The sequence below is a fragment of the Boleophthalmus pectinirostris genome, unplaced genomic scaffold, assembly GCF_026225935.1.
Source record: "Boleophthalmus pectinirostris isolate CB_2022bp ecotype Guang Dong unplaced genomic scaffold, ASM2622593v1 HiC_scaffold_6, whole genome shotgun sequence".
Taxonomy (NCBI): Eukaryota; Metazoa; Chordata; class Actinopteri; order Gobiiformes; family Gobiidae; genus Boleophthalmus; species Boleophthalmus pectinirostris.
This window is the reverse complement of record NW_026571447.1, coordinates 5,025,961-5,049,372: the sequence shown is the minus strand read 5'-3', so window position 1 is coordinate 5,049,372 and position 23,412 is coordinate 5,025,961. Positions and strand designations below refer to the sequence as shown.

Genomic DNA, 23,412 nt, shown 5'->3' with positions numbered 1-23,412 from the left:
TTATACCAGAAAAGTTTCTTTTAAATGTACGTGGGAAAAAGCAGGTTTAACACTTGACTAAACAAATGCATAAAATGGAATCTAGATACAGAAGAATGAAACTTCATGGACGTCCAAGTCATTTCCATCATGGATCAATAGTGTTTAAGTTTAAAGTAAATGAAAAATAAATCTCACAATAAAGTAATTTATTCCATGTACTTGTGTTACACAATCATCAGCCATTTTATAAGTGACTCAAATGGTGTGAATGGAAAGTAGCTGTGCCTGTAAAACAGTGTTTGGCTGAACGCAGTTTAACCCACGTCACGTGGTTCCATCTGCAAAGCGAACCCGGTCTTTCCCAATCCAGGGTACAGGGACCCCTGGGGCTCTGTGAGCACCTGCCAGGGCGCACTTGGAATGATTTCAGATTAAGAAAGGCAGCATTGAAAGGTTTTTAAACGTGAAATATTCTTTGTAGAACATTTTACAACCTCAACAATGTTTCTACATGTAGGATTATTAAGGCATGAATTACATTAAAACAAGAACATACTAATCAAAACAAAGACAGACTTTTGGGCATTTTTTTTTTAAACCTGAGCTGTGTGTTTTTGCCTTTGAACTGTCCAATTACTAAAAGTCCTGTTAACAGGGGGTACTCAGAGTGTGAGGCAAAGCTTAGGGGGAACTTGAGGCAAAAGCAGTGATCTAACCCAGACTAAAGCTGGAGTCATTTTAGAGCAAAGTCCTTTCTAAAACGTGTTCAGAGAGGAAACAGAGCAGAAGCTGAAGCTCTCACCTCCTCACAGAAGCGCATGTCCACAGACTTTCCGTCGCTCCTCACACAGTCCAACATCCTGGTCTTTAGTCCAGGACCACAGACGGCGTTGGGGCTGAGCTGACACGTGCTCCACTCTGCACACAAACACACAACATGAACAATGATGAGATTTGAACAGAATGATATCAAGAAACAAATATTATAGACAGATATTTCTCTTCTGTGTGTGTCAGTGTCTTCACAAACAGACCAGTGAGTTGGAATGGAACTCTGAAGCTAAAAAGTTGCTTCACGTGATAAAAAAACATTCACATTTACAGATTTTTATTTTATTTTTTTTTTTTTTTTAGAATGCAAGGGGGCAAAAATGTATATCAGGTCCTTATAAGTAAATATTAAAATTCGATCAACACTACAGCACTATTTTCTGCTTTCTTTTATAATGTTTCTTCACCACAAACAGACCTGGAGCTGTGTTTTGTTTCATTCACACATGTTTAACACACAGTTTTTTTGAATAGAAAACACACCTTGTAATGTCATGTGGTAATACAGGAAGTGCTCCATTGTGTTTTTAAACCCCATACACCAATATTACACCAATACCGATATTAACCTGATCATTTCTCGTCTTAAAACTCACTTTTATTCTGTGGCTTTTAACTTCACATGGTCCTCTGTGTCTTTTATTTATTTTGACTTGTTTTATTTATTCCCATTTTATGACTTTCATGGTTTTGCTTTTGTTTAATTTTTACTGGTTTTAGGACTGGCATGATCACATTTCAGCAATTTACCTTTTTGTTGTCTTCATTTTATTGATCTCTGAGCAGCACTTTGGAAATGGCTTTGTTTGTAAAATGTGCTACAGAAATAAAGTAGATTTGGATTTAGTGACTAGACCTTAAAACTCAATGTTTAATTAAACTTCTAAGGTGGAGGGTCTGCTGCTTGCTTGTCCTCATGGAGATCTTTTTTTTTTTTTTTTTGCCTGGAATGTCCCACAGTAGAGCATTAAACGTATCTCCCCTGTGTTTGTTCAAGTACAGGTGTTTTATAACTCAAAAATACCTTCAAAAACATTATTTCCATACTGTAATATAATCAAGGCAAAGCAGTAATATCTCCAAGGAGACAAGCAACCCTCAACTAGAAAAGTTACAGTTTCCACCCAAACGCAGTGTATCTTTTTATTTCTGAACTTTATCACAGTTTTTCTTGAGTTCAGTTTTAAAATCCAACATCTGGAGCCATAACAGCACGACAAATATTTAACATCTGATCGACTGAAAGAATCCAATAGGGCTGCCTTATTATCTTTAGACAGAACTTAATCGTATGCCGGGCCGCGGTCACCAGAGGAAGAGACGCACATCGATAGTGTAGAGCAGGATGTACACACAGAGGCAGGATTTTAATAAAGACCTAATGAAGATCACTTTTAATCTGGTGTTTAAGAGCCCAGGGGGGCGGGGTTATGTCAACTATACACTTTATTACAGACGGAGTGTGTGTGTGGGTCTGAATTCTCCCCTGACATCCACACAATAAGGACATGGACTCAGTAAAATAGACATAACAAACACTATAATGACACAATAGTTTCATACCAATCATACCAACCAAAGAAGTTTATTACAAATTTTGTCATATTTTTTATGTGTTTTATTGTAGTATAATGTGATGTGTGAGTTACTGTGTCCAAGTCATTTTCCTTGCCTACTGTGTGCCTGCTACTACTACTACTACTACTACTACTACTACTACTACTACTACTACTACTACCACTACTACTACTACTATTACTACAGTACTATTACTAAGTCAAGCTAATTAAGAAATGCAAAATTGTATAAAAACTGATTTTCACAGCTTCTTTTTAAAAAATTTAATATTCAGTAATGTCAATGAGTACTACTATTACTATTGCTGCTACTGCTACTACTACTACTACTAAGTAAGTAAGTCTTTATTTATATAGCACTTTTCATAGACATTTTTGTCACAAAGACACTTGACAGAGCATTATTCAGCATTATTATCACTCTATACCTGGTGGTGGTAAACTACTGTTGTAACCACAGCTGCCCTGGGACAGACTGACAGAAGCGCAGCTGCCATGCCAATCTGTGCCATCGGCCCCTCCAACCACCACCATCACCCACGTACACACCACTGTCATACTAGGCCATGTGGGTGAAATGTCTTGCCTAAGGACACAACAACAGTTATTGTGACTGGTGCCCCCTGTGGCTCCTGATTTTCCCAGTGTCTCCATCCAAGTCCTAACCAGGCCCGGCCCTGCTGAGCTTCTAAGACCTGACAGGATCAGGCTTTTACAAGCCGATATGGCCACAACTTCTACTACTACTGCTACAGCTATGGCTGCAGCTACTACTACTACTACTACTACTACTACTACTACTACTACTACTACTACTACTACTACTGCTGCTGCTACTACTGCTACTGCTACTACTACTACTGCTACTACTACTATTACTACTACTACTACTGCTTCTGCTTCTGCTATGGCTACAGCTACAACTAATAACAATCGCAATAATGCATCAGTTTTATATAGCGCTTTTTTGGACACGCAAAGACGCTTTACTGATCATTATTCATTCACTCCACACCCTGTGGTGGTAAACTACTTCTGTAGCCACAGCTGCCCTGGGGCAGACTGACGAAGGCAGACCGAGGCTGCCAATCTCGGCCACTGGCTCCTCCGATCACCACCATCACTCACACACACACACACCACTTTCATACTAGGAAATGAGGGTGAAGGACACAACAACAGTTTTTTACGACTGGCATCCACCTATGGCACCTGATTTTCCCTACTACTACTACTACTACTACTACTACTACTACTACTACTACTACTACTACTACTACTACTACTACTACTTCAAATTAAGAAAATTAAGAAATGCAAACTGTTATAATAAGACATTTTTACAGCTTTTTTATTAAATAAAATCTTTGCTGTGTTCAGTGTTTCACAGTGAAGTGTGGTGGTCTATGGACTTTTAGCCTTTTGTACACACCCAAACAAACCCAGGGATATAAACAGAAGTAACATATACAACCTGTACAAAGGCGGAATTGAACCGAGAACCACCTCAGCTCTGTGCCTCTATGCAAAGTAAATGCAAAAAGAGAGTGGAATTCCAAGCTCCATCTCTAGTATCAGCGTAGTGTGTGAGAGCTAAACATTGACTCTGACACCTGGGTAATTCATAAAACATAACACCAACATTATTGTGATGCATTTGTTTTGCTGCTGGCTGCCAGACAGAGAGAGATGGAGGACAGAGAGAGGGAGAGAGGGAGGGACGGAGTGAGAGGGAGAGAAGAAGAGAGGGAGGAAGAGGCCAGCCAGGGGTCAAGTCTACACTCCCTCCTGTGTGTGTGGGCGGGTATGTTTATTAAAAATGAAGCATGTCTCACTAAAAAATTGATTTCAAGTGGCATTAATATAAAAGTCCGATCAAATGTTGGTGATTTTTATGGTTAGGTTTTTGTTTTGTTTTTTTATCTGTTTCTTTGGTGTACAAACTGGTCCAGATTCTTCTTAAAATGGATGATTCGACTGAAAATAAGTGGGTTACGGATATTTCCATTCATATTTTACGTGACTAGGAGAGTTCTCTTTATCAGAAGCTGGACAAACAGGTAAGAAGTTAAAAGATGCACTGGGTAACTTTTCTGGTTGCTTGTTTCTATGGATATATCATTGCTCTGCCTGGCATGTTCCACAGTATGGCATTAAACAGCATGTAGTCAATTGCAAGTGGTTTTATAGCTCAGAAAAACAGGCATTCTAAATGTGAGCGGGGTCGCCTCTCCACAGATCTGACCTTAAAATGAAAGTACAGTGGAGGAAATAAGTATTTGATCCCTTGTTGATTTTGACCAGTCTATCATTTTAATAATAGGTGTATTTTATTATTGAGAGACAGAAATATCAAAAAGAAAACCCAGAAAGTCACATTATAGAAAATATATTAATTAATTTGCATTTTATTGTGTGAAATATTTGATCCCCGACCAACCATTAAGAGTTCTGGCTCCCGCAGACCAGTTAGACATTTCTAAAAAACTTGTCACTTGAATTAGACTCCTGTTTTAACTACCGTATTTTCTGGGATATTGGGCGCACTCTCAAGCCTCCAACCCCATCAAAAAACGACTGCGCGCCCCGCAATCCAGAGCGCCCTATACACGAATCCACTCGACTTCAGTAAACTACAAAGCCGCAACACCCGCAGAGCACGCAAACACACATGGAGCAGACAGAGACCGCACAGCGAAAAACAGCCACACTTATCACTCCACGCCGACGAGGAACGGAACGGAGGAACGAACCGAAAAAGCGAGTGCAATGTGCCACTTCTAGACACAACTGAACAACTGAGTCACTGCGAACACGCCGACAATCCGTTGGTCCCAGACACACCCTCCCTACACGCCACAACTGAACAAAGCCCAGAGTCACTGTGAACACCACAAACAAACAAAAAACCACTGACCCATCCAACTGTTGTGTTTCGTTTAAAGTCCGGTGCGGTTTATTTGTGAAAAAAGTTCGAAAATAGACCATTTCTAGGACAGTGCGCCTTATAATCCAGAGCACCTAAGGCTGCGTTCAGACTGCAGCCTGAAGTGACCCAAATCCGATTTTTTGGCTTCTATGTGACCTGTATCCGATCTTTTAATGACAGTCTGAACGGCACAGATCCGAATTTTTCAAATGCGACCCAGGCCACTTGGATATGTGCTCCTGAATCCGATACATATCCGATCTTTTGACATGCGACTTCAGTCTGAACGGCCAAAGCGCATCCATCCGACCTACACGTCATTAACAAGCGACAAACGTCACTATTCTGCGCTGAAGCAGGCGGAAACCGGAACTGTAAAATCGCCAGGTGCTCAATGCTCGCGACCATATTTGGACAACTTCTGTAAACACAGAGCACGCTCGCTGCGGTTGACGCATGGGGTTGACGTCATCGTGTCTCCAGTGCGCATGCGGGACACATTCGGGCCGTTTACCGTTCACACTGAAGTCACAGACAAGTCGCATTTAATTGGAAATGTGAACGACCATTAAGGCATTAAGCCCTGCAGTCTGAATGTAGCCTAATAGTGCGGAAAAGACACCTGTCCCTGAATCAGTCAGTCCATCAGACTCTAAACTGTCCAACATGGGAAAGATCAAAGATTTGTCAAAGGACGTCAGGGACAAGATTGTAGACCTGCACCAGACTGGAATGTTACAAAACCTTAAGCAAGAAGGTGGTGTTAAGGACAAGTGTTGGTGCAATTGTTCGAAAACTTAAATACAAAACGAACATCAGTCAACCTCAGTCTGGGGCTCCACACAAGATCTCACCTCATGGGGTTTCAATGATCATGAGAACAATGAGAAATCAGCCTAAAACTACATGGAAGGAGCTAGTCAATGATCTCATGGAGCTGGGACCACAGTCACTAAGAAAACCATCTGTAACACTTTACGCCGCAGTGGAGTAAAATCCTGCAGTGCTCAAAGGCTTAAGAAGACACATGTGCAACTCGCCTGAAGTTTGCCCATGAACACCTGAATGATTTATAGAGGGATTGGGAGACGGTGCTGTGGTTAGATGAGACCAAAATCAAGCTCTTTGGCTTTAACTCAATTTGCCGTGTTTGGAGGAAGAAAAATGCTGCCTATGACCCAAAAACATCATCCTCACCGTCGAGCAGGGAGGTGGAAACATTCAGTTCAGTTCACGGTCCATTTTTAAAACAGACAAGGACAGTGACATTACAAAACAACGAACATTTATGTTTTTAAAAGACAACCATACCAGTGTCTCCACATGTTGGACTGTATCTTATTGCAATGAAGCTCATATTTTGGAGTGAAATTATTATTTCATTGTCTGATTAGTGTGCAAATAAAACTGTACATTAAAGTTCTTAGTGCAGCCTGCAGTGTTCACTCGTGCAGTAACAAACATCTCAGTCGCACTTTGTCCATCGTGGCCTCCTCAACAGCACCACAAAGCGTCACTGTAAGCCACCTGCAGTCTTTGTAAACCGGCTTTTTTGTGATTACTCCAGAGGTGTACGGAAGCCGAGAGGGGTCACAACAAACACAAACGCCGCAACAAATACAAATGCGACAACACAACAAAAAGCCACAACAAACCAAAAAAAGCCACAACGGAAATGACCGCGGGACTCTATTTTAATGCAAACGCTGCAACAAATACAAACGCCACAACACAAACGCAAATGTCACAACACATCAAACAGCCACAACACATCAAAAAGCCACAACGGAAGTGACCGCGGGACTCTATTTTCCGACGGACCGATCAAGCGGCAAGTGAAGAGGAAGAACTACAACGTGAAAAGTAAAGGAACGGAGAAGTTAGAAACGTAAGTAAAGTTAAGTAAGTTATTGTTTTATCATTATTCGTTTCATGTTGTAGTTCTTCTTCACTTGCCCCTTGATCGATCCGTCAGAAAATAGAGTCCCGCGGTCACTTCAGTTGTGGCTTTTTGATGTGTTGTGGCTTTTTGATGCGTTGAGGCTTTTTAATGTGTTGCAGCATTTGCGTTTGTGTTGTGGCGTTTGTATATGTTGCGGCGTTTGCATTAAAATAGAGTCCCGCGGTCATTTCCGTTGTGGCTTTTTTTGGTTTCTTGTGACTTTTTGTTGTGTTGTCGCATTTGTATTTGTTGCGGCGTTTGCGTTTGATGTGACCCCCTCGGCTTCCGTAGAGGTGAGCTGTGTACAACAATGTAGAACATGATTTAAACAATAACAACTTTACATGACTTTTACAAGAACCAAACTTACACATAAGAGGATTTGCCTGAGCATAGAACACATTCTGCTTTGTGGTAGAATTCTGCCAAGATCACAGGACGATTTTACCACATCAGTAGGAGGATGGAAGGAGCCATGTACCCTTAAAACCCTGATTGACAACCTCTTTCCCTCCGCCAGGAAACTGAAAATGGGTCGTGGGCAAGTTTTCCAACATGACAGTGACCCCAAACATTCGGCCAAGGCAACGAAGGAGTGGGTCAAGGCGGTTAGGGTTAGGGTTGGTGGGGTCCTGGAGTTTTGCAGATCATCTCTAAACCTTCACGGTTTAGAGATGATCTGCAAAAAAGAGTGGACCAAAATCCCGTCTGATATGTGCGCAAACCTGGTCATCAACTACAAGAAGCGTCTGACCTCTGAGCTGCAAACAAGTGTTTTGCCACCAAGTACTAAGTCTTTTTGGCTTGAGGGTTCCAATACTTATTTCGCTCAATGAAATGCAAATCCATTTATATATTTTCTTTGCAGTTATTTTCCGGATTTTCTTTTTGACGTTCACTGTTAAAATAAACCTACCATTAAAATGACACTCTTCATTTTTTGTCAGTATACAAACTTAGAAAATCAGCAAGGGAACAAATACTTATTTCTTCCACTGTATAAAACTGAAATTAATTAAGAAAAAATCAAAGAGCCCACGCAAGACTACAACCTGTACTAGTCAGACAGATCAGAACACGCCGCTCCAACAAAATGAACAAAATGCCAAAAATATCAGCGTCAGAGTTACGTTGCCAGGTAGTGGAGAGAAACAGTAAAATGGCTCCTGACTCCACTCCCCCAGTAATAAAACCCCAGCATGTTTAAACGGCGATAACATTATGAACCCCTCTTGTGGGATGCACTTGTTTTCATTTTTAATCTGTTTTTATAATATTTTTATAAACACTACAACAGCACGTGGGCGCTTTGCCAATTTGTATTTACTCTGGAATTTGAAGTGTGTGGGCGAGACTGACAAGGTTCACCTGAAAAAACAGTCAAATAATGAAAAACAATTAAGGAAACGAAATAAGTATATACATAAATACATCTGCAAATATTTTAAAGGTCTTATATTACGCAAAATTGACTCTTGTGAGCTTTAAGCCATGTTAGAATGTCCTCAGAAACAGACCTGGAGTTGTCTTTTGTTTCATTCACACACGTTTAACACACAGTTCTTCTCTCAAACAGAAAATATTATAAATAAATAAACAAATACAAATACAGACTGCAGGGCTTGATGCTCAATTCGAATTTTTTTGTGAAATACAGTATGATTTTTTTGCGAGGTCGTTCATATTTCTAATTAAATGCAACTTGTATGTGATCTCCAGCGTGAACTTTAAATGCCCCCAAAGTGTCCTAGATGTGCATTGGAGGACATGACAATGTCACAATCAGCGAACGTGCTCGGTGTTTCTGGAAGTTGCCTAAACGCGGGGCTTGTCTCCAAAAATTCGGTCCAGTTCTTTGTAAAATGGACAGGTTACACGTCCATGGCCTCTTCATTTGTTTGAATCTTTATGTTATTATGTTCTCTTTTCAGACCGAGTTTGTTTTGATACCTGACATTTTCGACTGCTCACTAGCGCTCTTCCACAGAGTGATCACGTGATGTTGCTGTGACGTGTCGCTCAACTTATCTAAACAGGATTTGGCGATGTCTTCCTACCGGTGGAGGCAGGACAACAGCGCCATCTGCAGTCCCACTTCCTCAGGACAGTATCCCAGGTGTGTGAGAGTAAAAAAGCCCCTCGTCCCGGTTTTTCTTCCCGTGGGCAGGTTTATGTATTTCGATTACCTCTTTAATCCAGTGATGATGTTTGTTTTCCTCTGTCCCAGTGATGTTTGCTCTGTCCCAGTCCAGAATGTGCTTCTCTCTTTTACAGTGGTCAGAAAAGACCCGATTTGAGTTGTTCCTGTTCTGCTTTGTGTTTTGTTGCTTGTGTTTTGCCTTTGCTGTTTCCTTCTCACATTCTGTCCTATGTTCCTTTTTACGTGGACTGAACACCCTCCCTGTTTCCTCGGTGTGTGTTTTATTGCAGTGTATTTTGTATATGACGTTACGTTTATGCTCCGGTTCTAAAAAACAAACTCTTGGTCTGAAAAAAGAAGCTAATAACATAAATTATCAGAAGACCAAATGAAACTCATTGGACTGTTTGAGTCTTTAGCCTCTTTGCATTTGGCTCGCAGGTTCTTTATTTTTCGTTGACATTGGAGCAGGACCGTCTGTAGTCGCGCAATCATTTCAAAAACCCTCCAATTTGGTCAGAATACAGTGATCGCCCCCAAATATTAATAAACTCACTAACCTCGCTTTTCCTCCATTGACGAAACGCCGAGCCTAACGTGTAGGTGGGATGTATGTGACCTGGCCGTTCAGACTGAAGTCACATGTCAAAAGATCGGATATGTATCGGTTTTAGGAGCACATATCCAAGTGTCCTGGGTCACATTTGCAAAAAATCTGATCTGTATCGTTCAGACTGTCATTAAAAGATCAGATACAGGAGCATAGCGGTGAAAAAATCTGATTTGGGTCACTTCAGGCTGCAGTCTGAACGTAGCTTATGACATCACAAGGTGGAACAGAGCATTTTGAGCTTTGGACGTGTAAAAACACAACACCCAAACACACAAAACATAACTCCATGTATGTTTTTGATGAGCATAATTATAACATGTCTTAAAGCTCTCAAGAGTCCATTTTGCGTAACATAAGAGCTTTAATTTAGGCCACATATTCTACACTCTCATCACCGTGGCAACTGTTTCAACTGTAACATTATGATACTTGTGCTGTGAGTGTGGCAGATGAAGACAATAGCTGAGAGGTGATGCCAGCAGCAGAAGGAGAGACAAAAATACTCTCTATTCAGACTGAAATAGCCAAACCAAGCTGTTCTGAGCACCAGGCAAAATCTGTGAGCGCTGAGGCTCTGCAGGTCTGTGGCATCAGCAAAGCGTCTTCTCACTGTGTTATATTCCCGGCTCTCAGTCATTTTTTCCTGTTATGGACGCCATTTTGAGGACTTCTTATCATTCAAAAGACCGATTAGGGCCTTTGATGTGGCAGTGGGCCAATGGTGGAAGGTAACAAAATACATAAATAAAAGTAGGCTACTGTACATTTCTTTGAAGTATCTGTACTTTATTTTCAGTCAATTTTACAGTGGATACTTTAATTTTTTTTATATATTTAATCCATCTGTGTCCATAAAGTTATATGGGGCAGTGTCACTTCAAAGGCTGTTTTCTCAATATCTACACAGGAAAAACTGGAGGGTTAAAATTTTAGGGTAAAATATTTCAGAGTTGTTTATAACACCAAAAGTGTTATTTTAACTATTTGAAAGTTAAATGTGGGTTTGAGTTGGGATTATTACCAGAGTTGATGTGGTTGCGGTTAATTCAACTTCCTCTAGTGTTAATTCAACTTCTCTTAGTGTTAATTCAACTTCTCTTAGTGTTAATTCAACTTCCCTTAGTGTTAATTTGGCTACTCGCATTCACCACTTCAAACTCTTGTGAGAGAAGACCAGTTTGAACCAGTTTCGTACATAATTTCATCTTAAATTAACTAAAATTAAAATAAAACTCCTCTGTGTGTTGTTTAGCTCAATCAGGATAACTCTACAAAGTGTTATCTGTTTACTCTCAAAACATTAATATAACTCTGGATTTCGGGGTTAAATAGAAACTTTGTTCCAGTGTTACTTAATTAACATTTCCAAAAATGTTAAATTAACTCTAGAACAGATTAGACTCATATAAACCCTGAGAAAATGTTAAAGTTGATTCTGTGAGAGTCAATTTTAACACTCCACTTTTTGCTGTGTAATTACAAATCTTGAAATTTTACTTAAAAAAACTGGCAAAATTAGAATTTTTAGGTAATTCTTCAGTGAGTAGTATACACAAATACTAAAAATGATCTTCAAACTCCCCTTTGTACTATTTTAAAATCAAATATGTCAACAAAGTGAAGACATTTAAACCTGTCTCCATCTATTTTTGACATTAAAATGTTTTTTTGGTGACTGACGGAGCCCAAACGCAGAAAAACAGCCCAATGCGTCTCATTTAGAGAAAACAGCTCCGAGTACAGAAACGATGCAAATTCACAAACTCAAACACAAGTTTCAATGAGGTACAAACAAAAACTGTGGCGCAAATGAAAAAAAACGTGCTGCAAGAAACAAAGAAATAATAGAGAAATAAAAAAATAGAGAAATGACGGAAAGCACAAAATGATGAACACCAAAAAAACACCTGCAAATGTAAGATATGTCTTTGAGAGAGACAGGAAATGGCCAACAGACTATAAACTACAGTAAGAGCAAATTATTGTTACGGTAATGCAGCTTTTATCGTTTTATTTTCATATACGGTGTTTATATAAATATCGCTGTACAATGATGTAGCGCATTGTACAGTGATATTTATATTGGTGTGGTGACTCTTTATGCAGCTTTTTTCATTTCCAGGTGTTTTCTTGGTTTTCATTGTTTGGTGATTTGCATCATTTCTCTATTTGCAGCACATTTGATGATGACACATTTGTCTTTGTTTCTTGCAGCACGTTTGCGCCACGTTCTTTGTTTGTACCTTGTTTAAACTTGTGTTTGAGTTTAAGAATTTGCATTGTTTCTGTACTTGAAGTTGTTTTCTCTAACTGGAACACACTGGACCGTTACAGTGCCTTATTTTTATATAAAACCATGACATGATGAAAAACTTAATAGGTTTTAATTACCGTATTTTCTGGTCTGTTAGGTGCTCTGGATTATAAGACCCACTGTCATTAAATGGTCTATCTTCGAACTTTTTTCACAAATAAACCACACCGGACTTTAAAGGAAACACAACAGTGTGATGGGTGAGTGGTTTTGTTTGTTTGTTTCGTTCACAGTGACTCTGGGCTTTGTTCAGTTGTGGTGTGTAGGGAGGGTGTGTCTGGGACCAACGGATTGTCGGCGTGTTCGCAGTGACTCAGTTGTTCAGTTGTGTCTAGAAGTGGCACATTGCACTCGCTTTTTCGGTTCGTTCCACCGTTCCGTTCCTCGTCGGCGTGGAGTGATGTGTGTGTCTGTGGGTGTTTTGGTGTGTCTGCTCTGTGTGTGTTTGTGTGTTCTGCGGGTGTTGCGGCTTTGTAGTTTACTGAAGTCGTGCTGGGACACCTGAGTGGATTCGTGTATAGGGAGCTCTGGATTGTGGGGCGCGTAGTCGTTTTTTGATGCGGTTAGAGGCTTAACAGCTTGGAAAATACGGTACGTGAATAAACTACAGAAGTTTTTCCTGTTCACATGCAGTAACTCACCTTAAAAATATAAAGTACCCAGTCTTGTTTGACATGTAGCTGTTAGTTTACATGCTGACTTTAGAAAGCAGTTGTTTTGCTAAATAAAATAATTAGTGAATTAAGTGATGTGACTGGCATGTGACGTGCGGCTGAGTACTTGATTGTGAGCTGCTAAAATAATCATGGAAACTCACAATGATTGACATCTAAATGCTTGAAGGCTAACACTAATGCTAATGCCTGTATTGGAGAAAAAAATATCTGACGTTCTCTCCCATCCTTGTTTTTTGAAGGCAGTTTTTATAAGCACAGTTGTAATCAAACAAAAAAAGGCTGTGACTTGCAGATGGCTGCTGATTGCTCATGCTGCTGCCCTCTCCGTGTACATCTGATCACATAAGGTCAAACTACAGACTGCTACGATTCTTAAAGAGGCAGTATTACACACATGTACTTTTTGGAGCTTTCTACCATGTTATAACATTGTCTCCTCATCAGAACCATGACTGGAGAAGTTTTACAATCTGTGTATCATTCGTTCATTTGTTTTTCAATATAAAACCAAAAATAAGAAAACGAAAAAACAACAGTTTTCTTCATTATTTGTCTCCAAAAAAAAAAAAGAAAAAATGGATAACGATTTGTTTTTTCAGTTTTCGATTTTGTGTGTAAATGAAGAATGGAAAAAACGTTTTACATGACTGAGACCGAGACCAGGCCGGGACCAGACCGAGACCAGGCCGGGACCAGGCCGAGACCAGGGGACCAGACCGACCAGACTGAGACTGGAACTGAGACCGGAGACCAGGCCAGGACCAGACCAGGGACCAGGCCACCAGGGGACCAGACCGAGACTGAGACTGGAACTGAGACCGAGACCAGGCCAGGACCAGACCGGGACCAGACCGGAGGCTCAGAGTCCACAGCAGGGCCGAAGCTCGAAGCTTTTCTATATATACATTTTTATGCACAGTGATAATGTAAAATTTTTAATGTCTTCATAAGGTGGAGGCTTCACTATAAGCCCTATTGGGTTTTTTGCCTCTTCCGGCACCTACTTTTTATCTAGTGTGTTCCTTTTATTGTCATGTTATATGTGCAAAATAAAATAAAAATAAATAAAAAAAACTCTACACACCTTCACTAGAATCATTTGGGTGATTTCGGCCCTGGAATTGCCAAGTTCTACTAAACAAAAGGTGAAAAGACCTGTTAACTTGTAAAACTACCAGTTCATGACATCACAAGGTAGAACAGAGCATTTGGAACTTTGGAGATGTAGACAGACTAATAATAAAGGATAATCAAACATGTGTGAATGAAACAAAACACAACCCTATATATGTTTCTGATGAGATAACATTGAGTGTGTTTACATGCACGTCAATAACCCGGTTATGATCGGGCTTTTTGAGTATCCCGGTTTCTTCATGGTGCATGTAAACGCAGTATCCCGGTTATGGCAGTATCCCGGTTATTAGAAACCGGGTTACTGTAGCTGGTCTGTTCCGATAGGAACCGGGATACTTGTGGCATGTAAACACAGTATCCCGGGTACTGCAACATAAAGTTGAATGTGCATGTGTCCAAAAGACACTTTCTAGTCTTTTCACCACAACAGTAGCGACATAAATAAAGTGACCAACATAAATAAAGTGACCACACGAGTAAAATGACTGTAAAATAAAGAGCTGCGCTAAACCTGCACATGTACAATCTGCACTCGTACGACCTGCACTCGTGTGACGCTGAAAAGCTAAAACATGAACTATCTCCTATACAACACATGCACAGAACAGACTCACCATCATTAGCACCTCTTCTGTCAAAAAAAGAACACACATAATCCACTGAGTCGTGTCATTTAGTCGGCACAGAGGCGGCACAAGGAGCAGCTGTTTTTATCACCACTAACAGTTTATGCTAATTAGCCATGTGGTCTTAAGTTTAATTTCTATAAAATGTAAACAAATGTGATCAGAGCTGAATGATCTGATCAAACGGGCTGATGTGGATCTATAGTGGTTCTGGTTTATATGTTGTTTATTTATGCAGAAGACCAATGAAGAATCTGTTGGGTTTGATCTGCACAGTGGATTGTGGGAGATCTCACAGCTCTTTAACGCTGTTTAAACCTCTCAAGCTTCTTATGTTAAAGGAGCTCACGGTTTGTATTTTTCCTGGTTTATGAAGTTGATTTAAGTTAATTTTTTGCACTTGCGCATTTGTAAGATTATGTCAAGAAACCGGGATACTCCATTTGATCATGTACACGCTAATATGAGTATCCCGGTTTCTCAGCGCGCTTGTATACGCAGTAACCCGAATACTGACATAACCGGGATATGGCTAATAACCGGGATACTGATGTGCATGTATACACACTCATTATAACATGGTTTGAAGCTCACAGGAGTCAATTTTGCTTATGATAGGCCCTTTAAATATTCATCACATGGACCTATTCCAGTGGCATTCTGAAAGCAAAGTAAAGTTTTTATTAGCACAATTTTAGTCAAACTCATTCAAAACGGGCCCTGACACTTGGAGACGGATGCTGATGGCTCGTGATTATTTCGCCAGCTCTGGGTCAGGGGAGGTTTAAAACTTCACTCAGTCCAATCCAATAAACTGCCTGTCATCACAATCCCCAGCTAGCTCCACACAGCTCCTCTATGATATTTTGTTTCTGAAAAATAACTGCGCGTCACCCCAAAGGACCCCGCCAACACGTACACTCCACCAACCTGGCAACCTTTAAAAATAGGACTTTGAAGGAAGAACATGCGGAGTGTAAAAAAGAAAAAGAAAGAAAAAAAGTGTTGCAATGGAAACGTGGGATATTACTCATATTTAGAGCCTCGGCGGAGGTAAAGAGAGGATGTCTTTTTCTTTTCTTTTTGGGGACTTTGGGAGAGTACATCCTTGAGATCCAAAGTGTTGTGGTGCTCTAGAGACCGGGGACAGAAATAAAGACGAAATGGTAAAGAACTCGGTACAGTCTGTATCTTATGAAAACTAAGGCTCAACCCAGAATATGACTGCAGAAAATATAAAGTAAATTATGTTTGAGTTGAAGGTGGATTAAGTAAGTATTAAACAATGAGGAGTAGTGTTCCTTTGCCAAGTGCATTAAAACCGCAAAATGTGTGACTTTAGTGTTTTTAATTTGCTTCTACAAACTGAAATGTGTCACCTGTTCCCTGTCTGCAAATGCCTCAAATATTTAATGACTTGAGTGTTTTAAACGAAGCTAGATCCTACATTCTACTCATTACCTGTTGCTCTAAAGGGTCCAGAGTTTTACCTATGACACAACAATCTGGGCTAAATGCAAACAAAGCATTTTTTAAGAGCTTTCAGTGTAGTTTTTTTTTAGGGGGCATTAGGAAGAGTACATGTTTGTTGGGGTGCTCTCGAGACCGGGGACTGAAATAAAGACAAAAACTGAGGCTCAAGCCAGAAAACCATCCATCCGGGGCTGGGTCACAGGGGCAGCAGTGTAAGCAGGGACTCCCAGACTTTCTTCACCCCAGACATGTCCTCCAGCTCCTCCGGGGGACCCCAAGGTGTTCCCAGGCCAGCCCAGAGACATAGTCCTTCCAGCGTGTCCTGGGTCTTCCCCAACAGCTCTACTCCGAGCTCCTCCCGTGTGACTGAGCTCCTCACCCTATCTTTAAAGGAGCGCCCAGCCACCCTGCGGAGGAAACTCATTTCAAGCGCTTGTATCCGCAGTCTCGTCCTTTCGGTCATTACCCAGAGCTCATGACCATAGGTGAGGGGAGGAACGAAGGCAGACCGGTAAATTGATTTACCGGTCAGAAAACCACTAGAAAAAACGGCTCATTTGCATAAACTAAACGCTCAAAAAACAGCTCGTTATTGTGCACTGATGCGGTTCAGCTTCTGTCGGACTAAAAGACACGACTCAGTGGAATATGAATGTTCTTTATGTGACAGAGGGGTGTTCTGCTGATGGTGAGTCTGTTCAGTGCTTCTATCACGTTGGAGATGCTTCATGTTAAACTTTTCAGAGATTATAAGTCTGCAGGTCATAAGCACAGACCGAATATATGAATGGACTGATATTCTAGCCTCTTAGCGTTTTGGAGGTGAATTACTTCGCGGTGCACAGACCTACATCAGCGTATCAGCGTTTTCAGGCGTCCACACAGTGCCCAATCAGATCCGTACTCAGATGAATTCGTGGGAGCTGGCGGCAGCAGATCGTTCCGTCTCTGGAGCTGTTTTCAGTCAGATTAGTGTGGACGAACACTGCACCCACAACGAAAATGACTCGAATACGTAATAGTCTGAATGGGGCCTATATCACTATGCTGTGGGCATCACCATAGCAATGGGTGCAAAAAAATGAACTTATTATTAGGAGGGACTCGCTTCAACTAGAACAGAAATAAATCATGCTGTGAACATCCACACACAGTTAAAAGACTGTCAAAAGTGAACTATATTCAGATGAAGAAAAGAGGTAGAGCGCTTCACTGGGTCATAAAACATGTCAAAATAGCAGTACAGGTGCACTACGAGGGTCAAATTGGTAATCTTAACAGAATGTTGCCCTTACTGAAAAATGTAAAAGTGGGCAAGGTACAAACCCGAGGCACTCCGACTGAATATATTAAAAGTCTTTTATTAATTTGAGGGACGCCAAAGCATTTCGACCGGCAAGATGGTCTTCGCCAGGGCATAATCATAATGAACTATTTTCAGTTTGTGGGACTATAGTATCAGCGGATTAAACAACTCTTAGCAGTTTTAACTCTCACTTATGCTGTGAATTGTCTCATGGTGTCTTGCTAAAGGACACAACAGTATGCACAGGCTGAGTCCAACAACATTCTAGTTAGTTAGTTAACAGCCTTAAAATTGTGCATGGAAAGTCTAGGGTTTTACCTGTGATGCAACAATCTGGGCAAAATGCAAACAAAGTATTTCTGAGGGCTTAGAGTGGAGTTTTTGGGGGGCATTGGGAAGAGTTCATGCTTGTTGAGGTGATCTCAAGACCAGGGACGGAAATAAAGATTAAACTTAAACTTCTCAGTAGTAAGTACAGTCTGTATCTTATAAAATCTAAGGCTCAACCCAGAATACAACTGCAGAAAATATAAGGTACCGTATTTTCCGGGCTATCTTAAGCCTCCAACCCCATCAAAAAAACGACTGCGCGCCCCGCAATCCAGAGCACCCTATACACGAATCCACTTGGGTGTCCCAGCACAACTTCAGTAAACTACAAAGCCGCACCACCCGCAGAACACACAAACACACACGGAGCAGACAGCGACCGCACAGCGAAACACACCCACAGACACACTCATCACTCCACACCGACGAGGAAAGGAACGGAGGAACGAACCGAAAAAAGCGAGTGCAATGTGCCATTTCTAGGCACGACTGAACAACTGAATCACTGCGAACACGCCGACAATCCGTTGGTCCCAGACAGCACCCTCTCTACACGCCACAACTGAACAAAGCCCAGAGTCACCGTGAACGCTACAAACAAAATCCCACTCACCCATCCAACTGTTGTGTTTCGTTTAAAGTCTGGTGTGGTTTATTTGTGAAAAAAGTTCGAAAATAGACCATTTAATGACAGTGCGCCTTATAATCCAGAGCGACTAATAGTGCGGGAAATATGGTACACATTATACTATGGGCAGTGGGAAGCCTAATACTAATCGCCTTGCATTATTTATTTTATTTTTTTTACCTCTTTTCTTATTTACAGCATGTTATTTCTGTTGCTCTTTACATATTATTTTAAATCATCATTTGTTGTTGTTAGGTACGGTGTATGCTCTGCACACAAGTATTGTCTTATTGTTAAATTTGTCCACTAGAGGTCAGTGTTTCTCCAAGGCCTCAGACACGTCGAACCATTTGAGACAGTATTGCGACTGAGGTGTCAATGCTTCACGAGGCTCCATTCGCCCATCACTACTTAAATGACAATATTTCATCCACGGTATATGCTTGAGTAGTAACTTGAATATCGGGTACATCCGTGCATTATTTTTGAATAACTGCACAGGTAGTTCAAGCAAAAGTGTTTAATAACTGTTCTATATCACTACGCTGTGGGTAACACCATAGTAATCGGTACATACAAGTGAACTATTACCTGGAGGGACTCGCTTGAACTAGAACAGAAATAAATCGTGCTTTGAAAATCCACACACAGTTAAAAGACTGTCAGAAGTGAAGAAAAGAGGTAGAGTGCTTCACTGGGTCATAAAAAAGTCAAAAAATAGCAGTACAGGTGCACTACAAGGGTTAAACTGGTAATCTTAACAGAATGTTGCCCTTACTGAAAAATGTAAAAGCAGGCAAGGTACAAACCCGAGGCACTCCGACTGAATATATTAAAAGTCTTTTATTAATTTGAGGGACGCCAAAGCATTTCGACCGGCAAGATGGTCTTCGTCAGGGGCATAATCATAATGAACTATTTTCAGTTTGTGGGACTATGGTATTCGCAGATTAAACATCTTTGAGCAGTGCATTACTCTGTTTTAACTCACTCATGTGGTGACTTGAAAAGTGTCTCGTGGTGTCTTGCTAAAGGACACAGCAGTATGTACAGGCTGAACTAGGGTTAAGTCCAGCAACATTCTAGTTAGTTAGTTAACAATACAGAGTGAGAATTAGTGCCGCCTCACTCGACTTAAAACTGTGCATGGAAAGTCTAGGGTTTTATCTGTGACGCAACAATTTGGGCAAAATTCAAACAACGCATTTCTGAGTGCTTAGAGTGTAGTGTTTTGGGGGACTTTGGGAGAGTACATCCTTGAGATCCAAAGTGTTGTAGTGCTCAGGGGAACGGAAACAGAGGACGGAAATATAGACGGAACAGTAAAGGAGTCGGTTCAGTGTGTATCTTATGAAAACTAAGACTAAAAACTATGACTGCAGAGACTATAAGGTATACTATGTTTATGAAGATGGATTAAGTAAGTATTAAACAATGAAGAGTAGTGTGTGAAATCCCTCAGTCGTCCAGGTAAAATCAATGGCAAAAGGAGAAACTAAATCTTTTAACTGGCGAAACGTTTATTTAGGTTGAATAGGTTTCGCAGCTCATCCAAGCTACTTCTTCAGTTTTGGTCAGACGCTGCTGGACACTGCCTTATATCTGCCTGAAGGGAGGAGCTAACTACACTGAAACTACTCTGAAACTAACACACCTATTTGTTTACAGTTTCGGCCTACTGAACGTTTCTCACTAAGAGAAGCCTTCCTTGAACAGAAATGGAGGCCTCAGACATGATCTGTTTCCCATTTATAACTCTATCCTCAAACCTAAATCAAAACAAAGAAAGAAAACAACAGGGGTAGCCAGGTCAGGTCCAGAGGTGTGAAAACACTCATTACGGCCCTGATTGGTTATGCTAATATAACCCCACACTCAGTGCAAGTTCAATAGGCTGAGCTAACAAACAGAACTGTTGACAAATCGGATTTCTCATTTTGCAATGAGGAGTAGTTTTCCTCTACAAAGTGCATTTAAACAGCAAAATGTGACTCCAAGTTTTTTTTTTATGTACTTCTACGACGGCTACAAACTAAAATGTCTCACCTGTGAATCTGAAAAACTTGTTTGTAAATGCCTTAAATATTTACGTCCAGAGTTTTACCTGTGACATAACAATCTGGGCAAAATTCAAACAAGCAATTTAGAGTGTTTTGAGTTGAGTCTTTTGGGGGGCAGTGGAAAGAGTACAGACTTTTTGTGGTACTCTGGAGACAGTGGTCTGAAATAAAGAATAATAATAAAGAATAATACATATAAGACTAATACAAATCCAGTCTTTACTCTGCAAAAAAGGCAACAAGAGCAATCACATTATCAACTTATAACGAACCAACCAATGCATTATTTATAAACCTTCAAACGCTGAAATGTTATGATTTAGTCGACCTTTATACTCTGAAAATCATGTTCAAAGTAAACAACAATCTCCTGTCAAAATCTTTGCAGAACATGTTCAAAATCCAAAAGAGCCGATATGAGCTCAGAGGCACGACCATGTTTATCAAAAAGAAAATCTGAACAAACATTATGAAATTTTGTAAATCTGTTAAAGGGCTGGAGCTGTGGAACAACTGTACAGAAAACCTCAAATTGTGCCCCAGTCTCTTTCACTTTATAAAGAAGTTTAAATGTTTAACTCTGGACAGATACATGAAATATGAGACTTAGTTTGTGCTGTAGAACTTTGTTGTTCTGTTACTGATTTGTTTGTTTCCTCCTGCTGTATTTTTGAAGATGACCTGGTGTCAAGATGACGCTCTGACACAGGAATAAAGAGTAGGCATAATAAGCTTCAGCCTACACCTTTTCGGTCTGTGTATGTTAAATATGACTGTTTGTGAATTAATGTCAAAATATACCTGTGACCGAAATAAATAAATAAATAAAGACAAAAGTGTAAAGCTCTCAGTAGTAGGTTCAGTCTATATCTTAAGAAAACTAAGGCTCAACCCAGAATACGACTGCAGAAAATAAAAAAGTATAATTACACCATGGTCAGTGAGAATTATAATGAGAATTGGCGTGCATTATTATTGTAAGACCGAAGAGGTAGTTCTGGCAACAGTTCTATATCACCACACTGTGAGCCATCGCCGTAGCAACAAATGAACTATTAATAGGAGGGACTAGCCTCATCTAAAAAGAAAACAACTCAGTTAAAAGGTTGTTAGAATTAAAAGAGAACTATTTTCATGCAGGGAACATGGTACACACAAAGAAACCACCCGAAGCAGTGCCTTACATAGTTTTAATCCTTGCTAAAGGACACAACAACAGTATGCACAGGTGGAAGTGGGGGTTATACATTCTAATTAATAGTTTACCTTGTGATGTAGTATTTGTATGTTGTCGAAGTACTTTATGATTTTGTATTCATACTCTGACATACCTGTGATGTTGTAGAAGTATTTTTTAGGTAGTATTTGCGTTCTGACATATCTGCAATGTTGTAGAAAGTACTTTATGATGTAGGATTTGTACTCTGACATATATGTGATGCTGTAGAAGTACTTTATGATGTAGTATTTGAACTCTGACATACCTGTGATGTTGCAGAAGTACTTTATGATGTAGTATTTGTACTCTGACATACCTGTGATGTTGTAGAAGTACTTTATGATGTAGTAGTCGCACTCTGACATACCTGGGATATTTTAGAAGTTATTTATGATGTGGTATTTGTACTCTGACATACCTGTGATGTTTTAGAAGTACTTTATGATGTAGTATTTGAACTCTGACATACCTGTGATGTTGTAGAAGTACTTTATGATGTAGTATTTGTACTACCTGTGATGTTGTAGAAGTACTTTATGATGTAGTATTTATACTTTAACATACCTGTGATGTTGTAGAAGTACTTTATGATGTAGTATTTGAACTCTGACATACCTGTGATGTTGTAGAAGTACTTTATGATGTAGTATTTGAACTCTGACATACCTGTGATGTTGTAGAAGTACTTTATGATGTAGTATTTGTACTCTGACATACCTGTGATGTTGTAGAAGTACTTTATGATGTAGTATTTGTACTTTAACATACCTGTGATGTTGTAGAAGTACTTTATGATGTAGTATTTGTACTCTGACATACCTGTGATGTTGTAGAAGTAGTTGAAGCAGTTGAGGTTGAGGCTGCAGGGCTCTCTGTCTGTGGTGTTGGGACACTGGCGCCCCACGCTGGGCGAGCGCAGCACGTACGCCGTCCTCTCTCTGAAGCGCGTCCGGGTGCACGGCTGCAACACATCACAGCCACAAAATACTTAACCATTAAAGTGGAAATAAACACTAAATCTACCCTTTTCACTACTAAACTGTATATATAGATGTGTAACTTTTTCTGGTGATGTGTAACTTTTCCCACCAGAAAAGTTACACAGTGCACCTTCAAAAATGCTCAAATCACTCTAAATACATGGTTGCCACAGTCATGGAAATTGAAAATGTCATTTACCAGGCCTGGAAAAGTCATGGAGTTTTGTAAATTCAATGAAAGTTTTGGAAAATTCATGGTATTTTAGTAGCCACTGGTGCCGACTAGGTCAGGAATCAGAATACACTAGATCAGGGGAGCTCACACTTTTTCAGCATGCGAGCTACTTACAAAATGGCCAAGTCAGAATGATCTACCTAATACAAAGCCAAGCAAACTGCACTGAAACACTCTGTGCCCCTTTTTTGGACCCTCACCCACAGTTTGAGAACCTCTTCTTTAAGAGAACTTCCTCTGGCACTTTACACAAAACTGTGAAAAAAGTGAAGCAAGATTTTTAAACCTGTTTTTTAAAGTTCCAAACTGGAGTTACATTCTTTTCTGGTTTTGCAGTGATATTTATCAGCCTCTGCACGTTTACCAAACCAAACGCACATCGTGACAAACACAGATGCATTTGTGCACTTTTG

At 40.2% G+C, this 23,412-nt stretch overlaps 1 protein-coding gene across 1 annotated transcript in view; it reads right to left on the bottom strand.

Moving 5' to 3' along the window:
* LOC110156660 (thrombospondin type-1 domain-containing protein 7A-like) overlaps positions 1-23,412 on the bottom strand; it is a 594,009-nt gene that overhangs the window by 82,901 nt on the left and 487,696 nt on the right. Inside the window, exons 23-24 of the mRNA XM_055163373.1 lie at positions 22,604-22,745; positions 785-900 (exon numbers count right to left, since the gene is read on the bottom strand). Coding sequence (XP_055019348.1) covers positions 785-900; positions 22,604-22,745 — 258 coding nt within the window. The remainder of the gene's footprint in view (positions 1-784; positions 901-22,603; positions 22,746-23,412) is intronic.